A 17,390-nucleotide genomic window follows, 5' to 3' on the forward strand; every position below is an offset into this window, starting at 1 on the left:
TTTCCCCAGGCCTCTTGAGTTGTATGTCAAAGTCCTTGGGGGCTCGTGACAGGGTGTGAACAAAAGGAGAAAGGAAACTGTCCTTCCCTATACTTGCCTTTCCCTGTCTCACGTTAGGGCTCAGTCTTTTACACGGAAAATGCTGCTTTGTGTGTTATTGCAACAGTGCAGAGAGTGGTGAGCAGAATCAGGTTAAAAATATACATCTAAGTCAGAGAGACCCTTGCTGGAAGAGCTTATTTGGCTCTTAAAAACCCCAAAAAGTTTTCAATATGCACTAAACCGATGGTACAAATTGCATGTCCTGGGTTGAAATGTCATCTGAGGTCTGATCTGGAGGGTTCAATTTGGCAGCCAGTGATGACAGTTCCACACCAATTTGGGAATTGCTTAAAAAGCATGGGGGTTTGTGTGATCTGTTGGCAGACTCCAGGCCACTTAGATCAACAGAAAATGGATGCAACAGTCACAGAAGTCTCCAGGTCTGCTAGCAAGGTAGCAGCTCTCGAAGCACAAAAAGAGCCAGCCCCAGATGTAAAAAGAAGGTTTGCGTTGTTGCTTGGGATGTTGTTCCAGGGGACAGAAATGAAGGTTTCTATGTTCTCTTCACCTTGCCTTGTCCAGCCTGTGTTGTACCAATGTCTGCTGGGAAAACACTTTATTCCTAGGTGGCAAATGCTCAGTGCCGTGTTACAGTCAAGGACACGAAGCAGTCAGGGAACACAGTCAGCCTCTGTTTTCTAAATCTGCTGTTGGTAAATTCCCCATGAAATGACTTCACTGAGTTATAATTGTTCCTGGAAAAAGCTGGTCCAATGGCTGGTAATTAAACCTTTGGCTGATGGAAGCTGTTAAAATGGATTGCTGCTTTGCCTATAGCATTATAGTTAACAACTCCAAAGTCTTTATACTTTTTTCTATAAAACATGTGGGAGTTTTATGCCTGGAATATCTGCAGCAATAAAGTGAATATGGTGCTTCATTTTTGTTTGTAGCATTAAAACCTGGAAGACAAGAAAGAACTAAGGTTCAAGAATGAGATCTGGTGTTTGTACTTCACGAAGCACATTTGGTTGAGATCTGTGATTTTGGTACAGCCTGTTACAGTGATTTAGCTACCCAGGGCCAATTTAGATTACCAGTTCCTATACAGGCATCTAAAAGGGAATTAGGTGCCTACACCTTGTTGTGAAGCGAACCAACGCCGATTCATTGTCAAACTCAAGCTGGCACCTGGTTCTGCTGTCTGGGCTCCCTGGAGTTTGAGAGCATTTGAGTCAAAGTTGGATTTCAGTTCTCATTCAGATCTCTTCTGTGCTTGGTCAGGTTTCCACAGGAACTGCTTGGCACTCCTCAGCCTGGGCTTACCCAGAAAGGACCTCCTGGTCAGGACCAAGAGAGCTGAGATAACCACACTCTGCTGGATGCCTGTGACACCTGCACTTGTTATCAAGGCCTACAGCTGAGCCACAGGTGAGAAATGGGGGCACCCTGTTCCCCAAAGGTGCTCAGCCAAACCCCATCAGAGCCAGTCAACAACTGCCAGCTCAGCGCCACTTCTCCTCCGAGCGGGGCTGGGGTTTATGGGATGCGTTAGTCACGCAGGAGCCGTTAAAAAAAGTGCTTCTGCGGTAAATTGCAAAGTCATATGTGGTCATCACATTTTGAGTTTGCACTATGCGCAGCAATACCTCGAGGCTTGACTGATCCCTTACAGACTGGAAACTGTGAGGGATGTGGTTAGGCACTGAAATGTCCCTGTTTTATTGACGGTGATGTATTATTTAAGCCTCCAGTCCCCTGGATGGCTTCAGCTAAGCCTGGGGCTTGTGCCCTTGTGTTCCAGCCCCAGCTTTCTCCCAGTGGGAGGTAAGCTTGTTTGCAAGACCTCCGATAGGCTTGGAGCAGCCACAAGAATTTGGGCTGGATGAAAAAAAAACACTTGTTTTCATGGCTACTGAGAGAATATTGCTGTATGTGGCAGGATTTTTTCAGTTTATACCTAAGGAGGGAAGCATGTGTGTGCACCTTTGTGCCTTACACTCAAAGCAGACCTTCAGAAACATCAGTATGGGGAGAATAGTACCTTTCCTTGCCAGTTTAAAGCACATCAGCAGCTAGTTGTGCAGATGTCCCTGCCTCATAGGCCCTTTACTATACAGGTCCCAAAGACAGAGTTCTCTGTATACCACACAAACACAGCTCAAGATGCACTGGAGAGGGCATCTCACCTAAATGCAAATTGTAAACGACCAGGGAGGCGTGCTGATGCTCCTTGCTTTATTATGCCTAATTATAACAGCCAGACTTTCTCCACTCTTCATGGCATGGCACTCTCAAAAGCTCCAGGGACGTGCACCAAGCCCCACGCAGCGTATTCCACACTGCAGAGCTGCACATCCCGTGTGCCGAGCCCACGGCAGCCCTGCTGCTGCCCGGCTGCCCTCCCTGCAGCCCGTGTGCTGCCCCGGGACCACCGCGGCCGGGACCGCCCGGCGGACCCGTCGAGGAGCCCTGGGGCTGTTCCGCCGGTGAGCGGCACCCAGGGGCGGCCTGTGGCCGACAAGCCCTGTCAGCCCCTCAGCGTACTCCGTCCCGCTGCCCCTCCGCAGCGCAGCGACCCCGGCTCTGTCCCGCCCCGACACCGCGGCTACCCCGCCCGGCTCCTCAGGGCGCCATGCTCCCTGCGCCGCCACGTTGCCATGGAGACGCGAGGCCCCCGGCGCCGCCGGCCGGGGCTGTCCGCGGCGTTCGCCTGCGGCGGGAGGGCGGCGGTGTGGGGGCAGCCGCGGGCCCTGCGGACCGCGCCGCCCCGTCAGCGGAAGGAGGAAGCGCCATGGCCGAGGCCTGGGCCGGTTTCTCGCAGGAGGAGCTGCGGCGCCTGCGGAGCCAGCACCCAGGTACGGACCCGGCTGGGCTCTGGCGGGGCTGGGGCTCGGGACCGCGGTGAGCGGGGGACAGCGGGACCGGGTCCAGCGGGGAGGAGCCTCCGGGCCCTCGGCAGCCGCTCAGCCCCCTAGTCGACACCTCGGGCCTTCTCCCACCCCGGCTTCTTTGTGCAGCCCCCTCAGCCCTCCACGTCCCTTTCCTCGGCCTTGCCATCCCCCGGGGCTTCCCGCCCCCTTAGCGCTCACATTCACCCCCATCGATCAGCCTCGGCCTCCTCATTCAGCCCTTCTTTGCTCTACATCCGCACGGCTATCAGTCCACTCTGCCCATCCCCTCCATCTCTGCATCAGACATCTCAGCTGCCCCAGGCAGCCCCTCGTTTCCCTTAGCCGGTGCATCGGCCCCTCCCGTCCAGGCTCCATCTCTCAGTCTCCATTCAGCCCCTCCTTTTCTCCACCTGCAGCCTCTCTGTCACATTTCCAAACTCTCCAGCCCCTTGTCCTGCACCACATCAGTCTGTCACCTCACTCGTGTTCCCAGCCCCCTCTTTGCCCATCTGTCACCTTATTCTCCCCCCAATCTTTATTTTGTAGATCCCCAGTTTGCCCCCTAGACTGCCTAGGATCTTTCTTTAGTCCTGCATCCATCTCTATGATTCCCCCAAGGGCAGCCTCCAGTCCTCGCTACAGTTCCTCCTTTAGCCCCTCAGTCCAAGCTCCTTATTCCTCTGTCTCCCCATTTCAGTTGTTCAGATTCTCTACAGCTCCTGATTCTTAGGGTAACAAAACATTTCCAGGTTCCTGGGATTTCCCCCATGTTGCCTTCACTTGACACCCTGGCATGTCGTTTCTTTGGGTTGGTTTTGTGCCAGTTTGTTTTCTTGCCTGGAAAAGTTAACTCACAGAGTCTGTCTTTGAACTTGAGATTGGATTTTAATCCTGTTTCTCCCTCTCATCAATTGATAGGTTTTTATGAACCCTCAGAGCAGCAGCATCATCCCCACACTGTGAATAAGAGTCGGAAGCCAACACCAAGAGAAAAAGCCTTCCAGCAGCAGTGTCAGAAGCTGGGACTGCAGGGTGGAGCAGCCTCTATTCCTCCTGAGCAGTTGCTTTCTGTACCAAAACACAAGCCTGGTCCTCCTGAGCAGCCTGTGCCACCACCTCATCCTCCTTCAGTGGGAGATCAAAGGCAAAGTGGCAATCGAGAGCAGCGGAAGGAAGCTACGCTGCTAGATCCTTGTAATGGCAGTGACAATGCGCAGACCTGCCCTGCAAAGTCAAACTCCAAAGCGGAGAAAAAGAAAGTGGAATTGTTAGTAAGTCAGTAAAATCAGGGGATGGATTTTATTATTTATTGACTCATTCTTTTGTTGTACAGTAAACTTTCCTGTATCTAATAGCAAGGTTTAAGAGATTGTGTTTGCTTCCTCTGCGTTGAACCTTAGTTTTTCATCTCTGTGTGGGTAAAACCTGATTCAAAACAAAATTCTGTATTGTAATCCATGCAGATACGCACTGTGCTGTCTTCAAATAATTTCCAGTGGCAGTGGTACTTTATATCATAAAGTGCCTAAGATGCAGGACTGTGTTAATGGTTTATGAAGACTTAATCTCACCTGTCTCCTGCTGCATAGACAAGCCAGCAGCCACAGCAAAAAGCCCTTTTGGAATTAGATATGCCGTGATTTGTGTAAAATTCCCCTTTGCAATATTGCTGCAGTTTTCTTCTAACTAGAAGTGTTGGTAAGGAGGTAAAATTTCAGGTTTAAGCAGTTCTCTAGTTTTTACGATTCAAGATGAGACCAGTCTCAAGGCTCTCACTCTGTGCATCAGCGCGCTGCCTGTCTCCCTCAGAAGTGTCAATCTGGTACATGCGAGAGAAAGGAAAAAGTGCTGAATGTGGCTCTCTGGGAGTCTGATTGAATGTTGCAGTTACTTAGCTTATCATCCAGAATTCGGACAGGAGCCTATAAAAGGAAGGTGCTCTCTAAATGCTAGAGAGGGCAGGCATTTTCAGTATGAGAAATTTCTTGGTTTGATGTCTTCATGTTTGTTTTGCTGTCTATATCCATGTGCTAGTTTTCTCTTTCTCCCCAGTGGGCAAAGCAAAGTTTGAGGGGCAAAAAGATGAATTGTTTTTCTAGGGCATATAGTTTATTTCTAAAGCACTTCAACAATGCTGCTCCAGCCTTGAGTTCCTTTGCAGTTCCAGACTTTTCTGCCTAAAATAATCAGCAAACACTAGCTGGCCACTAGAAGCCACGCACCATTTGTATTCCTCCAAAACAGGGATCAGCAGCTCTCTGAGTGTGGTGTGCCAGACCCTGTCTCTAAAGGTGCTTCCCACTGGACAGGCAGGACTGTGGCCATCAGCAGCACTGGTGTGGAGAAGCAGAGTATGGCCTCTTTCAAATTTAAAATTCAAAAGGATCCGGCAGGTTCTGTTTTGTACAGTTGTGCCTTGAGAGGCTGCAGGTGCTGGCCATGCTAACGGCTGTTTAGCTGCCCGGCTCCTGCCTGGGATCACTTACTTGCACATGGCTGTCCCTTCACCAGAACAGCAGCGCTTTGACGAGCAGTGCCAAATTCCTTGTATGGGTGCAGTTCACCAGTAGTACTGGCTGTTCTGCTCCTTCCTGATGGTGAAAAATACAGACACTATTTGACTGGGCAGAAGACAGCTAAAGCTTTGCAGAGAAGTTTTTCACTCTGTGGGGAGCAAATGACATTTACTGCAACAACCAGCCCCTGAATCTGCTGAATTCAAATCAGCTTGTGCACTTGAATTTAAATCTTACTAAAAATATTTCTCTTTATGAGGTGTTAGGAAAAGGGTGATGAGGAGAAGTCTGAAGAGATATTCTTATGCAGAAATGGTTGTTAAGATTAACATAGCTGCATTACTTGGGTATTTTTAAGCTAAGCTATTTTTAAGCTGAAACTTCGTGAGAAGGGGCATGAAGAACACAACAGGGTGGAAAAGTGGCAAAGCAGTTTTTGTTTCTCCTTAGTCCTGCCCAGTTGTGTTGTCAAAGGTTGTACCCTCTCATCTGAGACCTTGCCTTCCATCCTCTGAGGCTGGTTTTCTCTCTTGGTAGATGTAGCCTAGGAAATGGAATTGCAAAAGCGAATTCTTGTTCTTCCACATTGTTCATTTGCATTGTAACTTTTATCAGCCTTTTATTTGTATCAGATTAATTATTTGGGGACGGTACTGTAAAGCAGACTTGTGAAAGGATCTGTTTTATGGAAAATCTTCCAAAAAAAGAGGCTGTGTTGGCAGACCAAACAGCCAGTAGGAAACCTGAAACTGCTTCTACCTAGTGGGGAAGCACATCCTTTAAATGAAAATTTCCACCCATTTCTGCAAAGGCGTGGCATGCCCTTTCTTCTAGCAAAGCTGAATTTACCAGCAGTTTACTTGCTTATGAAGACTTTTGTTCTGATCAGCACATTTCATCTGGCAATGTTTTATTGGTTTGAATTACTTCCCTGTTTATTGTTTCTTTGACATTTTCAGAGTTTGCTCCAGGAAATATGATGGTGAATGTTTGTGTCATTTGGGGAACAGAGAGAGAAAAGAACTTTCTATTAATTTTGATCTTATTGTCAATGAACAGGCAGGAAAAATCACGATGGGAAATCCTCCAGCAAGAGCAGCGGCTAATAGAAGAGAAGAATAAACGCAAGAAGGCACTCCTGGCCAGAGCTATTGCCGAGAGGTAAGGGGCTACGCTGCAGCATGGGCTGAGGAAGGGATTAATTTTTATCTGCAACCGGTTGCGTATCTTCTATTTGAATTTCACTTTTTCCTCCTTTCTGTGCTCTGTCCGTACTGCTCCACAAGTGAGCAGCTGTGATCGAGATGTCCCTTTGATGACAAACTCACTAAGAAGTTGTGACTAAGCTTTTCATGTTTCCAAAGCTGCAGCTCTGCACACAGATGGAAAAGTTATTACACAGTTCGAGAATTAGCTCAAGTCCTTGTGCCTGTTAGTAAGAGCCCATTGGGAAGTTGGGGTGCTCAGATGCTCATCCCTGTTCTGTTTGTGATTTATTTTCACTGGATTTAGGCAAAGTTTATTTGATTTCTAACCTATGAAGGGAAACTATGGCCATTTCTGTTCAGGCTTTTGACTCTTTCTTATTACTGTGTGAGAAGTGTTGAAAAGAGGATCAACTTAAGAAGGTAACATTTTACCTCTGGCTAATTAAAAATTATAAAAATTCACATGTTCTTGCAGTTGTTATCTCTTGCTCTTCAGGTGAGCAGACTTTAAGACTTGTACAGTGTTATCCACTGAGAGAGTTTAAGACTGTAGGGAAGGATATTGGAGTAGCTGATGACACTGGATCAAGGGAGGAGATGTGAACCTTTCAGGCTCACAGTGCTCTCCCAGACATGTGTGATGTTCTGCCCATTAAAGCTCTTGAGTAGCACCGGTGGACATAGATTCTCTCTGAGGTTCTGAATATGTTGTTTTCTTTTGCCAGGCAGAGATAAAACACAAGTACCTTTGGTCTGAGCCACTGTAGGACAGCAGACCACCAGGCTGGGTTCTTCCTCTTGTGTTCTTCCTCAACCAGAGCATGAGAGAGGAGGACTTGGAAAGTGATAGCTCAGGAGTTGTGTCTGACGTTCAAAGGCCTTCTTCAGGCTCCAAGCAATACTACAGGTTGTCTTTTTCTCTCCACCTGCATCAGCTGGTCTAATGAGAGGTGCTGTTGCTTCCTACAAATCTAGTCCTGCTTTCAAGTACCTGCTTTGGGGTGTAAAGCAGTGGCTTAAAAGCACAGGCTTGCTGGTGGTGATGAATGACAGCAAAGTGGCCTGGTGTAAAAGCTTTTTGAAAGTTACTTAGCTTGCTTGGGAGTGAAATTCATCAAAGCTTGCTGCCCTTAGCAACATTTCGTTGTCAGAACTTAAGAATGAATAGGCTGAGTTGAAAAAGGTGACATAAGGCTTGATTGAAATCCTTTGTGTTTGATGTAAAACTTTCCATTGACTTCACTGGGATTTGACTGGGCCTTTTGGGAATAATTTTGAAAAATGGAAATCAAGCTTCGGTTAGGTGACTTTTTGGCCTCAACTAACTGGGTTTCTTTGAAAGGGGATATTTGCAGGACTAAATACCCTTCCCCCTCTTGCTTCCCCCCCCAAGCCATTTCCTGTTTCCTTACACTGAGAACTACTTAGATACAGCAGCTTCTTGTGTGTTTCCACAATGAAGAAACACAATCCATTTTAGGCACTTTGATTATAGTCATTACGTAATTTTGCTGTAGTCCTTTAATAGCAGACATTTTAGATCCCTGTGGATATTAAAAAAGATCAAAAGTCTTAAACCGAAGGAGAAACTTTCTGAATAGCTGTTAAAGAAGTGAGTTGCTCTGCAAATGAAATGGGGCCCATCATGCCAAGATGAGAGGCTTGGAAAAAAAAAGAATCCATCTTCCTTTTGCAGATCCAAAAGAACTCAAGCTGAAACAGCGAAACTAAAAAGGATTCAGAAGGAGTTACAAGCTCTGGATGACATGGTATCTGCTGACATTGGCATTCTGCGGAACCGCATTGATCAGGCCAGTCTGGACTACTCATATGCCCGGTAAGCGATGGATGGGGAGGAGGGAATAGCCCTGTTTGAGTAGAGGAATGAAATGCTGTTTCCTGTCACCAAAGCAGTAATGGAGTTATGTCATTGCATTAATGTGTAGTTAAAGTGGTGACAGTCTGGAGGGCTTTCAAATCTTGAGGTAAAAGTGTGCTTTTTATTTCCTGATTTTTTCCCTTGGAATGTGGAAATTGAAGTAGGTTTTCTGATTTCAGACTGTGCTTTCCAGCTTTGTGCTGCCACGAGACAGCGCTTTAGCTGTGCAGTTGTCCATAAGCCCTGCTTTATTGTTTCAAGGTTGTTTATTTCTTTCCAAGGGGAAAGAGGCTTTTTTTTTTTTTTTTTAGAAGTCCTAAAGTGAAAGTCCTTTTCAGGGAAACTTGCTTGTTGATGACAGCTCTGGTCCTGTTGGAATCAATGGGACTAATTAAGCTTAAAACATATAATACTGCTGAAGTGATTTTGGAACTGGAACCAAAAATTGAAGCAAAAAGCAAGCTTTCACCCTTCACAATGTGCCTTTAATCGCTCTGGTTCTGATGAGTTCCTTAAATGCAAGAAATTAATCGGAACACCCTATTAGTTGTGGGTAAACCACAACATCAGTAGATAAACATCAGCATGTTTATGTAGCCATTTAATAAAATCGAAATGTTAGGTTGTGGTTTTTAGTTCACGATTCAGTGTGTTAAACATGTATTTCTCCTTATGACTTCTGCTATCCGTTGACCACAGGGCAATAAACGTGGTAATTAGTCTTTAAAAAAGTAGCAGTGGCAGCTAAAAAATAAGGATTATTTAATGTATAGTTATCATTTGAAATATCTAAGATTAACTATAGTTTCAGTAGCTGAGTGCATATGAATACTGAATTTCATATCCTGAAGAGGAAAAACATTTCAGTCTATTTTAGATTTAAGTCAGGTTTCTAAAACCATTAAATGCTCCAGGAAGTTTCCTTACCAAAATTTTGGTATATAATGTGTCTATTTGAAATGCTTAATGGCTAAAGAGCACATAACATAAGTGTTTGACGTTTGGAAAGCAGTTTTTAATGAAGATAACAAAAAGGGATGCTGGTAGGATGAAGGGTATAAACTTTACAGAATATTTAATGATTTTCATAAACTTAGTAAGTCTTCCTTTTTGTGAGGGAGGATTTGGAAGTGTGAGTTAGATACTTTCAGTGTCATAGATTTATGTGTTATGAGCCAAAGCTGGTTTACTTTTAAGTGATGTCTTTTTAAAGAACTTTTTAGTTCTTGCCTTATATATTAGGGCTAAAACACAAATGATTTCAGTGCGTCAAAAGGTGCACTATTAAATAGTCCTGAGCACATAGATAGTTAGAGGCATTTGACAATTGCTGTGGAATGAAATTTTCGTACATATGATGTGAGAAATATGTGTGAATTCAGCCCAAAGGTTTAACTCTGGAGAAGTTTCCAGTGCAGCATTAGTTTTTCCATTTCAGATACCCGACCCAGGGAAATTTTGATGCCCACTTTCATTTCCATTACAAAAAAGTCTTCTGCCCACTGCGGACAGAGCCTTTACGGCTGGGTCAAAGTTTTCTGATTATTATTTAAAGGAACATATTTGGGAAGGCTTTTCTGTGTCTGATTTCTTTCTGTCTCCCTGAGCAAAGGTTTTCTCCTATCTTTCTCTTGCTTTGTTTAACCAGAAATTCGAGTCTGGCTTTATAAAACAGCTGGATTCTTTATTCAACCACCTTACTAATATTAGTTTTATGAGTGCTCGGTAAGGTACATTGTGTAGTCATTCTGGAAAACCCTTTGCATGGTCCTTTTCCTGATGAGCAAGATTGCATCTACCTTCCTATTAATTAAATCAGAATTAATATACAGATTCACTGAACGTAGTGGAAGATGCATCACTAATGTGGACACCAGCCATTAAAGCGCTAGATATCCCGGATGTGTTAACCTCAATAAATATTCAGAATATTTCCTTTTTGCTATATTTGTCATGACAGGAAGTTTGAATTGGCAGGAGGTGTGTGTCGGAGGGATGCTTACAATAAAATTCTACATCTGTTGCCATGCAGAAGTTGTGATCACTATTGATGTTGTATGCTGTGTCAGTCTGTGCTGCTCCTGATTTTCAGAACGTATCTGGGTGACCGGAAGAGTACACTTCTAGAGCAGATCCGAATGTAAATGTGTGTGCCACCATTGCAGCATCTGTATCTGTTGCGTGGACAGTTGGCTTACAAAAAACACAAAACTGCTTTGCAGTGTTTCAGTTCACTAGACAGGTGTTCATCACAAGTGTGGAAACACTACTATTTCTCATGGTTTCTTTCTACTGCTAGTGATGCATCTCTTAAAACAGGTAGTAAAAATGCTTGATCATGATGCAATCTGTAGATTTCTAATGAACAAATGAACTCTTGGAATACAGCAGTGATGGAGGCTAATATGTCAAGAGGAAAAGATTTGATCAATTCATGCTTATTTTCTTCCCTTTTACTAACATAACAGCATGGCATGAATAGCTGGCATAATGCATTGCAGCCCATGTTGCATGTCAGGGATGCTTAAAGTATCTGTCTATCTGTCAGATTGTGAAGTGCTTTGAGAATTAACCTACTAGAGACGGTGATGATTTTGCAGGAAACGGTATGAAAAGGCTGAGTCGGAGTATGTGGCAGCCAAGCTGGACCTCCAACACAAGACAGAGATTAAGGAGCACCTCACGGAGCACCTGTGCACCATCATACAGCAGAATGAACTCCGCAAGGCCAGGAAGCTGGAGGAGTTAATGCAGCAGCTGGAAGTGGAGGCAGATGAGGAAAATCTGGAACTTGAGATAGAGGTGGAGCGGATGCTGCAGCAGCAGGAGGCAGAAGCAGGGAGACAAGCCAGCCAGTCACACAGTCCTGCTGGGACAGCGAAGGAAATCCCCACTCCCGGTGTTACAGCGTGGGAGAGTGAGCATGCTAACCATGCTGTCGCTTCTCCTGCTAGTTCTGAACAGTTGGTTCACTCCGAAAACTCCGGTACCAAGTCTTTCTCCAATGTGGACAACCAAACTCAAGCAGTGACTCCAGGAAGCCCCCCAGCTTGTTCTGGGACGTGACTACTACATTCACATAAGCCAGCCAGTTATGGATAATATGCTCTCTGCAGGCTTGTGTGCCATATATTATACCTGGGTTTCTGCCGTGCCAGTAATATGCACTTCATTTCTCTTTAATATCGTTTTCAAATTTTAGAGGCTCTTTTTTTCAAAAGACTTTCATTTGGGGTTCTTCATCTGTCTTCATCATTCCGGTTTAAGTTCATGTTCTAACACCCAGCTCTTCATGGGGCTTTGTACCTTCCTGAAACAGGATACTTGGAAGTGAACAGTAGGGTTTTTGCAAAGGCTTTCAGCATATTGATATCACAGATACCTGTTCCAGGCAGTCTGCGAGAGATGCCTATCTACAGGAGGAAACATCCCAACTTACTCTGCTTCTGAACACATTCTGTCCCCTGACAACTGTGATAGGATGTTTGTCTTCCTTTGTATCCATAAGGGGTTAGTTTTCAACGGTTTTTAATCCTGTGAAACCCAAGTGCTTACTTTAATTATCTTCATAGCTTATACTCTTTCCTGTACCTGATTTAAAGGAAATTTGCATATTGAGGCAGCTTGCAAAGTCAATTGTAATATTTCCTATTTATCACTTTGCCTATTTCTTTCCTATCATACTGGATCACACAAAGCTATATATTGATAACATTGTTATCTATGAAATCACAGCAGCTATGGTTTAACAAAAATGATGGGTTAATGGGTTACAGTATAAGACAATGAAGAATGTATGATGTAGAAGTAGAAACACACAAAAGAGACTATGTTACAATTAAAGCTGTTCCGTTGCAAACATTTTTCTCTGTCTTGGTTGCCTCAAAGTTCCAATAAGTAGGGGATCTCGTAATGAATAACCTCCACTGTATATTGGAAGTGAGCCTATTGTCTTATGATCTTCATTGCATTTTCTTGCCTGAAGAGTGGGTTTGTACCCCACAAGAAGCTCAGCTGTTTTGCTCTGTTGCAGTTAAAAGGCTTTAAAAAGCTATTCCAGGTGGAGAAAGTCTCAGGAATTCAAATAGAGGATATAGAAAACCCCTCCCGTAGACCAATGCAGCTGCAGACTGGGGGGACAGCACTCATAGCTCTCCACTTTGGAATGGAGGAAAGCTGCTTTCGTGATGGAAATGCTTTCTGTAAAGCCTGACTGCAACAACATGTCAGTCGGAGTTTATGAATGAGTTACTGAATGACACCATCAAGTATGTAAATGGGAGACTGGTTGTCTCTATGGCTTTAATAGTGGAAAACATGTCACTACATTTCATTTTTATTCTATTAATAAATCAGTGCCTCTTCTGTGCAGTGTGTTTACTTTCAGTTGGGATATCTGATACTAATACACATATCCAAGACTTTTTCCACAGAAGGTGATAAATGACAATATCAGTTATGTCCTTTGGCAACTTTCTGCTGCGTGGAAGTAGAACCTCAAAAAAGGCTGTTCCAAAATATGAAAACTTACGAAGCAAAGGCATGGCAGGATACAGCTTGGCAGGAATCTTTTCAACTAACCATGGCCTGACCAGCAGTGGAAAATCTCCACTGGTGCTTCCAATACACAGGAGAAAGATGTAGAAATGTTTCCTAGAGAGGCCACTCGTATTCAGGGATTATTTCAGTTATAAAACTCACGTATGAAGCATTGCTCTGCTGTTGCTGATATGCTATGTTCTCTGTTATTTTGCTGGAAGACCTGGCCTAGGAGCTGAAGACTTGATTGTATTGTGAGAAAATTGTGACTTGACTTCCTTTGCTTTGTCTGCAGTTGCAGAACAGCTTGTAGCAACCTGATTATGGTTTTCAAAACTAGATACCAGTAAGTGCAATAATAATTTAATTGTGCCATTCTTGTTTCCAGCCTCTGCAGCTGTCCCCAGTTGCTCCTCAAGAGGATCTAAGTCCTAGTCTGTTCCTCATTACAGTTGTATTCAGCTCATCAGGGGACATACAGAAGAGCATCTGACAGAAGAGTGGAATTGTTTTGGTATTTACAGGAAGCACGTGAATACCATTTTGCATAATTTTTTTGTTCTCTAGTAGGCTAAAATGTGCTTGAAATAGTTTTACTGATTGCACCTTGTTGTTACAGGTGAGATTATTGTTTGAACAGGCAAAAAATTATAAGTCCAAAAATCTTTTTGACAACTACTTAAGAATATGAGTTTCCTAGAAGGGAACAGGTTTATATCCAACAAAATTACTCAAAAGCTGAAAAATTCCCGTGTGCCATCCTGATAGTGCTGGTGCTGTTTCTGCCTGCCAGGAAAACGCAGTTTGTTCTTTTACAAGGCCCTGATCGCAGTTCGGGCCAGTTCCATCTGTCTCTGAATCCTGAGCTTGCAAAATGAAGTGAACTGGCTGGAAGCCACATGAAAACAGCCATATGGAGTAACAATAGGCAGCCTAGCGTTTGGTCGCTCCCTCTAGACAGGGAACCCAAGAGTTAAATTGTTTGATCTGAGTTACGAAGTCTTTCTCTGACGTGTGATATAAACCACTACCGTGGTGTCAGTTCCACTTTGGAAGTTCGCAAATGTTTTGATGGGTGCCAGTGTGCCGGTTTAACATTCCCCCTATGCTGGAGCCAAGCAGTCCGGTCCTAATTGTAACAACATGTGTGCTGGTCAGAAACGCCGGGAGATGATTTTGGTGCAACAAAAGGGTTGGTTTTTTTCCTTGTTTTTCCTTTAAGAAAAAAGAACTGTTGGAATGGAGGCTTTTCAAGCAAAAGCCATTTCTGCCTTGTTGTAGTTGATGCATTTTATGCTGTTTGGCTCTGCTGTCACTGGAGTGCATAGAAGGCAGGTGCACTGTTCACTCAGCTGGCGTGTTGTATCTTCAGAAAAATGGAAAAACAAAAAGTTCAGCTTCAGCATAAGTCAGGAATGGGCTGGGAGGGTAGATATTTAAGTGAAGGCCTCTTGCACGCAGAGGTAGAAGTCTGAATGTGAAGTGTGCTGGGGTTGAACACCCATGGCAGGGAAAACAGCAGTAACTCTGCAGGGCTCATCACAGGGGACTGGTGTTCTCCTGTGGCAATTTACCCGTTTCTGTGTTGGGCCACCGCATTACTGTTATGAGAAGAAGTGGAAAACACCGATAAATACCACTGTGAGAATGTTACAAAGCACAATGTAATTGCCCATGTTGCAGCTTGGCCAGGATGTTGGGATTAACACTCCCCCCTCTGTCAAGAAATGTTTAAATGAGCCCAGATGGTTATGGCTCAGCCTGGGGTTCCCATGGATGTCTAGTGCGTAGTGTAAAACACTTGGACAATCCCCAATCTGATTGTATATCCAGCCAGCTGAAGTTGGGCTCTCTAGAGGTTTCAGCTTAGGGTAGTTGTCTGGGGAGAGACTCAATTTCTCTATCAGACATTCTTCTTCCTAAATACCTTCTGTGATTCAGTGGAGTCTTCCCTTGGAGCCTCTATCCCATCTAAACCGAATGAGGAAAAACTAGCGGGAGTAAAAAGTCATGACTGGCCTAGGGGCTGGGGGTATTGTGTTTCCTGACCAGCTGTATTAAGAACGTGCTAGAAAGGATTGCTTATGGGAAAGTTAGCCTGTTCTAGGGAAGTTCCGGAGTCAAAGAAAGGAGCAGAGCACTATCAGATTGTCTCCCATGCTAAGATTCCCTCCATTATGCATTTTCTGCTTAGGACAGCAGGATCTATGGACTTTCTGTTTCTAAACACCCTTTTGCCAAAGTTCAAACTTGGATCAAAACCCCTGTGATACAGATTGTCCCGACCTGATGTCTGGTACCAGATGCCCCTTGTGTGGGATCTTTGAGCATCTGTGGGTCCTGGACTGAGTTTGGTACTTGCCTGTGATTCTGTGTAGACACTGTGTCTTGGGTCTCTGTGCTCCACTCTTGTGTGTGCTATAACTGTGTATAAGGGTTCATGCAGTTGCTGAGAGCTAGATAGTATTGTTCTGCAGGCCTCATCCAACCCAGAAATCATATTTTCAACACTTTGGTATTATATCATGATCCCTTTGTGTAATTCTGTGGATATAAGCAGATGTGGCATGCAAACGACAAAGGGTTTGGCCAGTGGCAATGCAAACAGGGTGTAGGGGATGTGGGCTGGTATAATAGAAACCACATGCTTGTTAAGTGCCCTATTTAGGCTTGTCTGCATGGTCCTATTAAAGGGAGTGTTGGCTTCTTTGATGGGGCACGAGACTGGTTTCCTTCATCATTCCTCCTGATTTATGTCCTAGCAGCAAACCTGTACGTCAGTGGGGAAAGACAAGTAACAAGAGAAGTGAGCCAAGCCTCACCCCCTTAGCATGATAGGACATCAGATCGTTCAAATCCTTCCCTTTGGCAGCCTGTTAGTTACAGCGTTTAAATCATGCCTTTTAAGATGCAGGTATAGACACTAAAAAGCTTGGGCCTTTCTGAATTAGGGCCTGGATTGTGTAGTTAGAGTCATTTTCTCAATTAGCTAAACATAAATCAGTATAACGAGGCGCTTGGGAGCACTGGGCAGGTTTAGTACCTTGTCTGTCCTGCCTCTGTCCATACCACTCCCACCTGCTTGTTTGGCTGATTGGGCAGTGATTTTATTTTTCCACGCTGCTAGAGCTGAGCAGTGGGTTTTAGTGTCTGAACTGGTTTTCACACCTTGCACATGTGTGTGAGAGGTGAGAATGGGGAGAAACTGCTCTTATGCAGTAAGTAAAGCAGCCCTCAGGTGTGGCAGGGGTCTGGCAGTCTCAGCGCTCCATGTCACACCCTCCTTCAGAGGATGGGGACAGTGTCCGGGTGAATAGGCGATGATGGGTGGTGGCATGAGTGCAGGAAGTCTAGTGGCAGCAGGGATGCCATTCAATGTGATATCTGTGACTGGTAAGCATGTGTGGGGGCTGGGTGCTGTGGTTGTGCGCTAGAGCTGGGGAGCCACCCCATGACTCCTTTTTTCTGGGCTACACCATGTCAGGGCTGTGCTGTTTTCTGGAGACCGCTGGATAATTGAGTTGGGACAGGTTGCCCTGCAAGCCCAGTTCAGCCCAGTCCTCTGGTGGAGCGCTGGGAGCCATTTGAGTAGGCTGTAAGAGAAAAGCTTGGACATTCCTCACAGCAAAGAATTAAACCCTAAGAGCTGGAATAATGCATTTTGTGCCTTTTGATCCCATTGGAGTGGATATAAGTCATCCAGTATGAAAGCTGCAGTGCCAGGGACACCTCTTAATCTCCTGCCTCTTGTAGAATGGGGGGTGTGGAAAGATGGCTAAATGAAGGAACAGAACCACTGTTCACCAAGACCATGCATGGGCTGAAGCTGTGGCCTTCCCTGAATCTGCTTTCAAGGGCTGGAGCTGAGTAGGGCAAAAACACCCAGACCAACCTTAATTGCTCTGTGGGTAATAAAAGTGAAACATGGGTCATAAATAAATCCCTGAATGATAAGCCTCTTTAACTTTCCCTATGCAGTGTTTCTTGCTTTTCTCTGAAGCAGCTGGCAGTGCTGGTGATGTATCTGAACCTATGACAATCTGGTGTGATCCTCTCATGTTCTTGTTATCAGTGCTGAATCTGACCCTTCAGACGTTTCTTTGTGGTGTGCGGTAATCAGTCTTTGTTGTGGACTGCAGGTGGTCTCTGATGATGCAGGGCCACATGAGCCCAGGATCTTAGCCTGCTGGCTCCTTGGGAAGGCATTTCTTTGACCTTACTGTGGCTTGGGAGCTCTCAGACAAATACTGCGATGAGTTTACAGGGAACAGCAGCATCCAGGGTCTCCCTGACACACATCAGGAGAAGCTCC

At 45.0% G+C, this 17,390-nt stretch overlaps 1 protein-coding gene across 1 annotated transcript; it reads left to right on the plus strand.

Annotated features, from left to right (window-relative positions):
- Positions 1–2,802: 2,802 nt before the first annotated feature.
- Positions 2,803–12,904, plus strand: GORAB (golgin, RAB6 interacting). The gene is made up of 5 exons (XM_082053771.1): positions 2,803–2,900; positions 3,855–4,203; positions 6,512–6,613; positions 8,357–8,497; positions 11,140–12,904. Exons 1-5 carry the CDS (start codon positions 2,837–2,839, stop codon positions 11,603–11,605), a joined length of 1,122 nt encoding a protein of 373 aa, XP_081909897.1. The 5' UTR covers positions 2,803–2,836; the 3' UTR covers positions 11,606–12,904.
- The last annotated feature ends 4,486 nt before the right edge of the window (positions 12,905–17,390 follow it).

Source organism: Streptopelia decaocto (genome assembly GCF_964273445.1).
Source record: "Streptopelia decaocto genome assembly, chromosome: 5".
NCBI lineage: Eukaryota > Metazoa > Chordata > Aves > Columbiformes > Columbidae > Streptopelia > Streptopelia decaocto.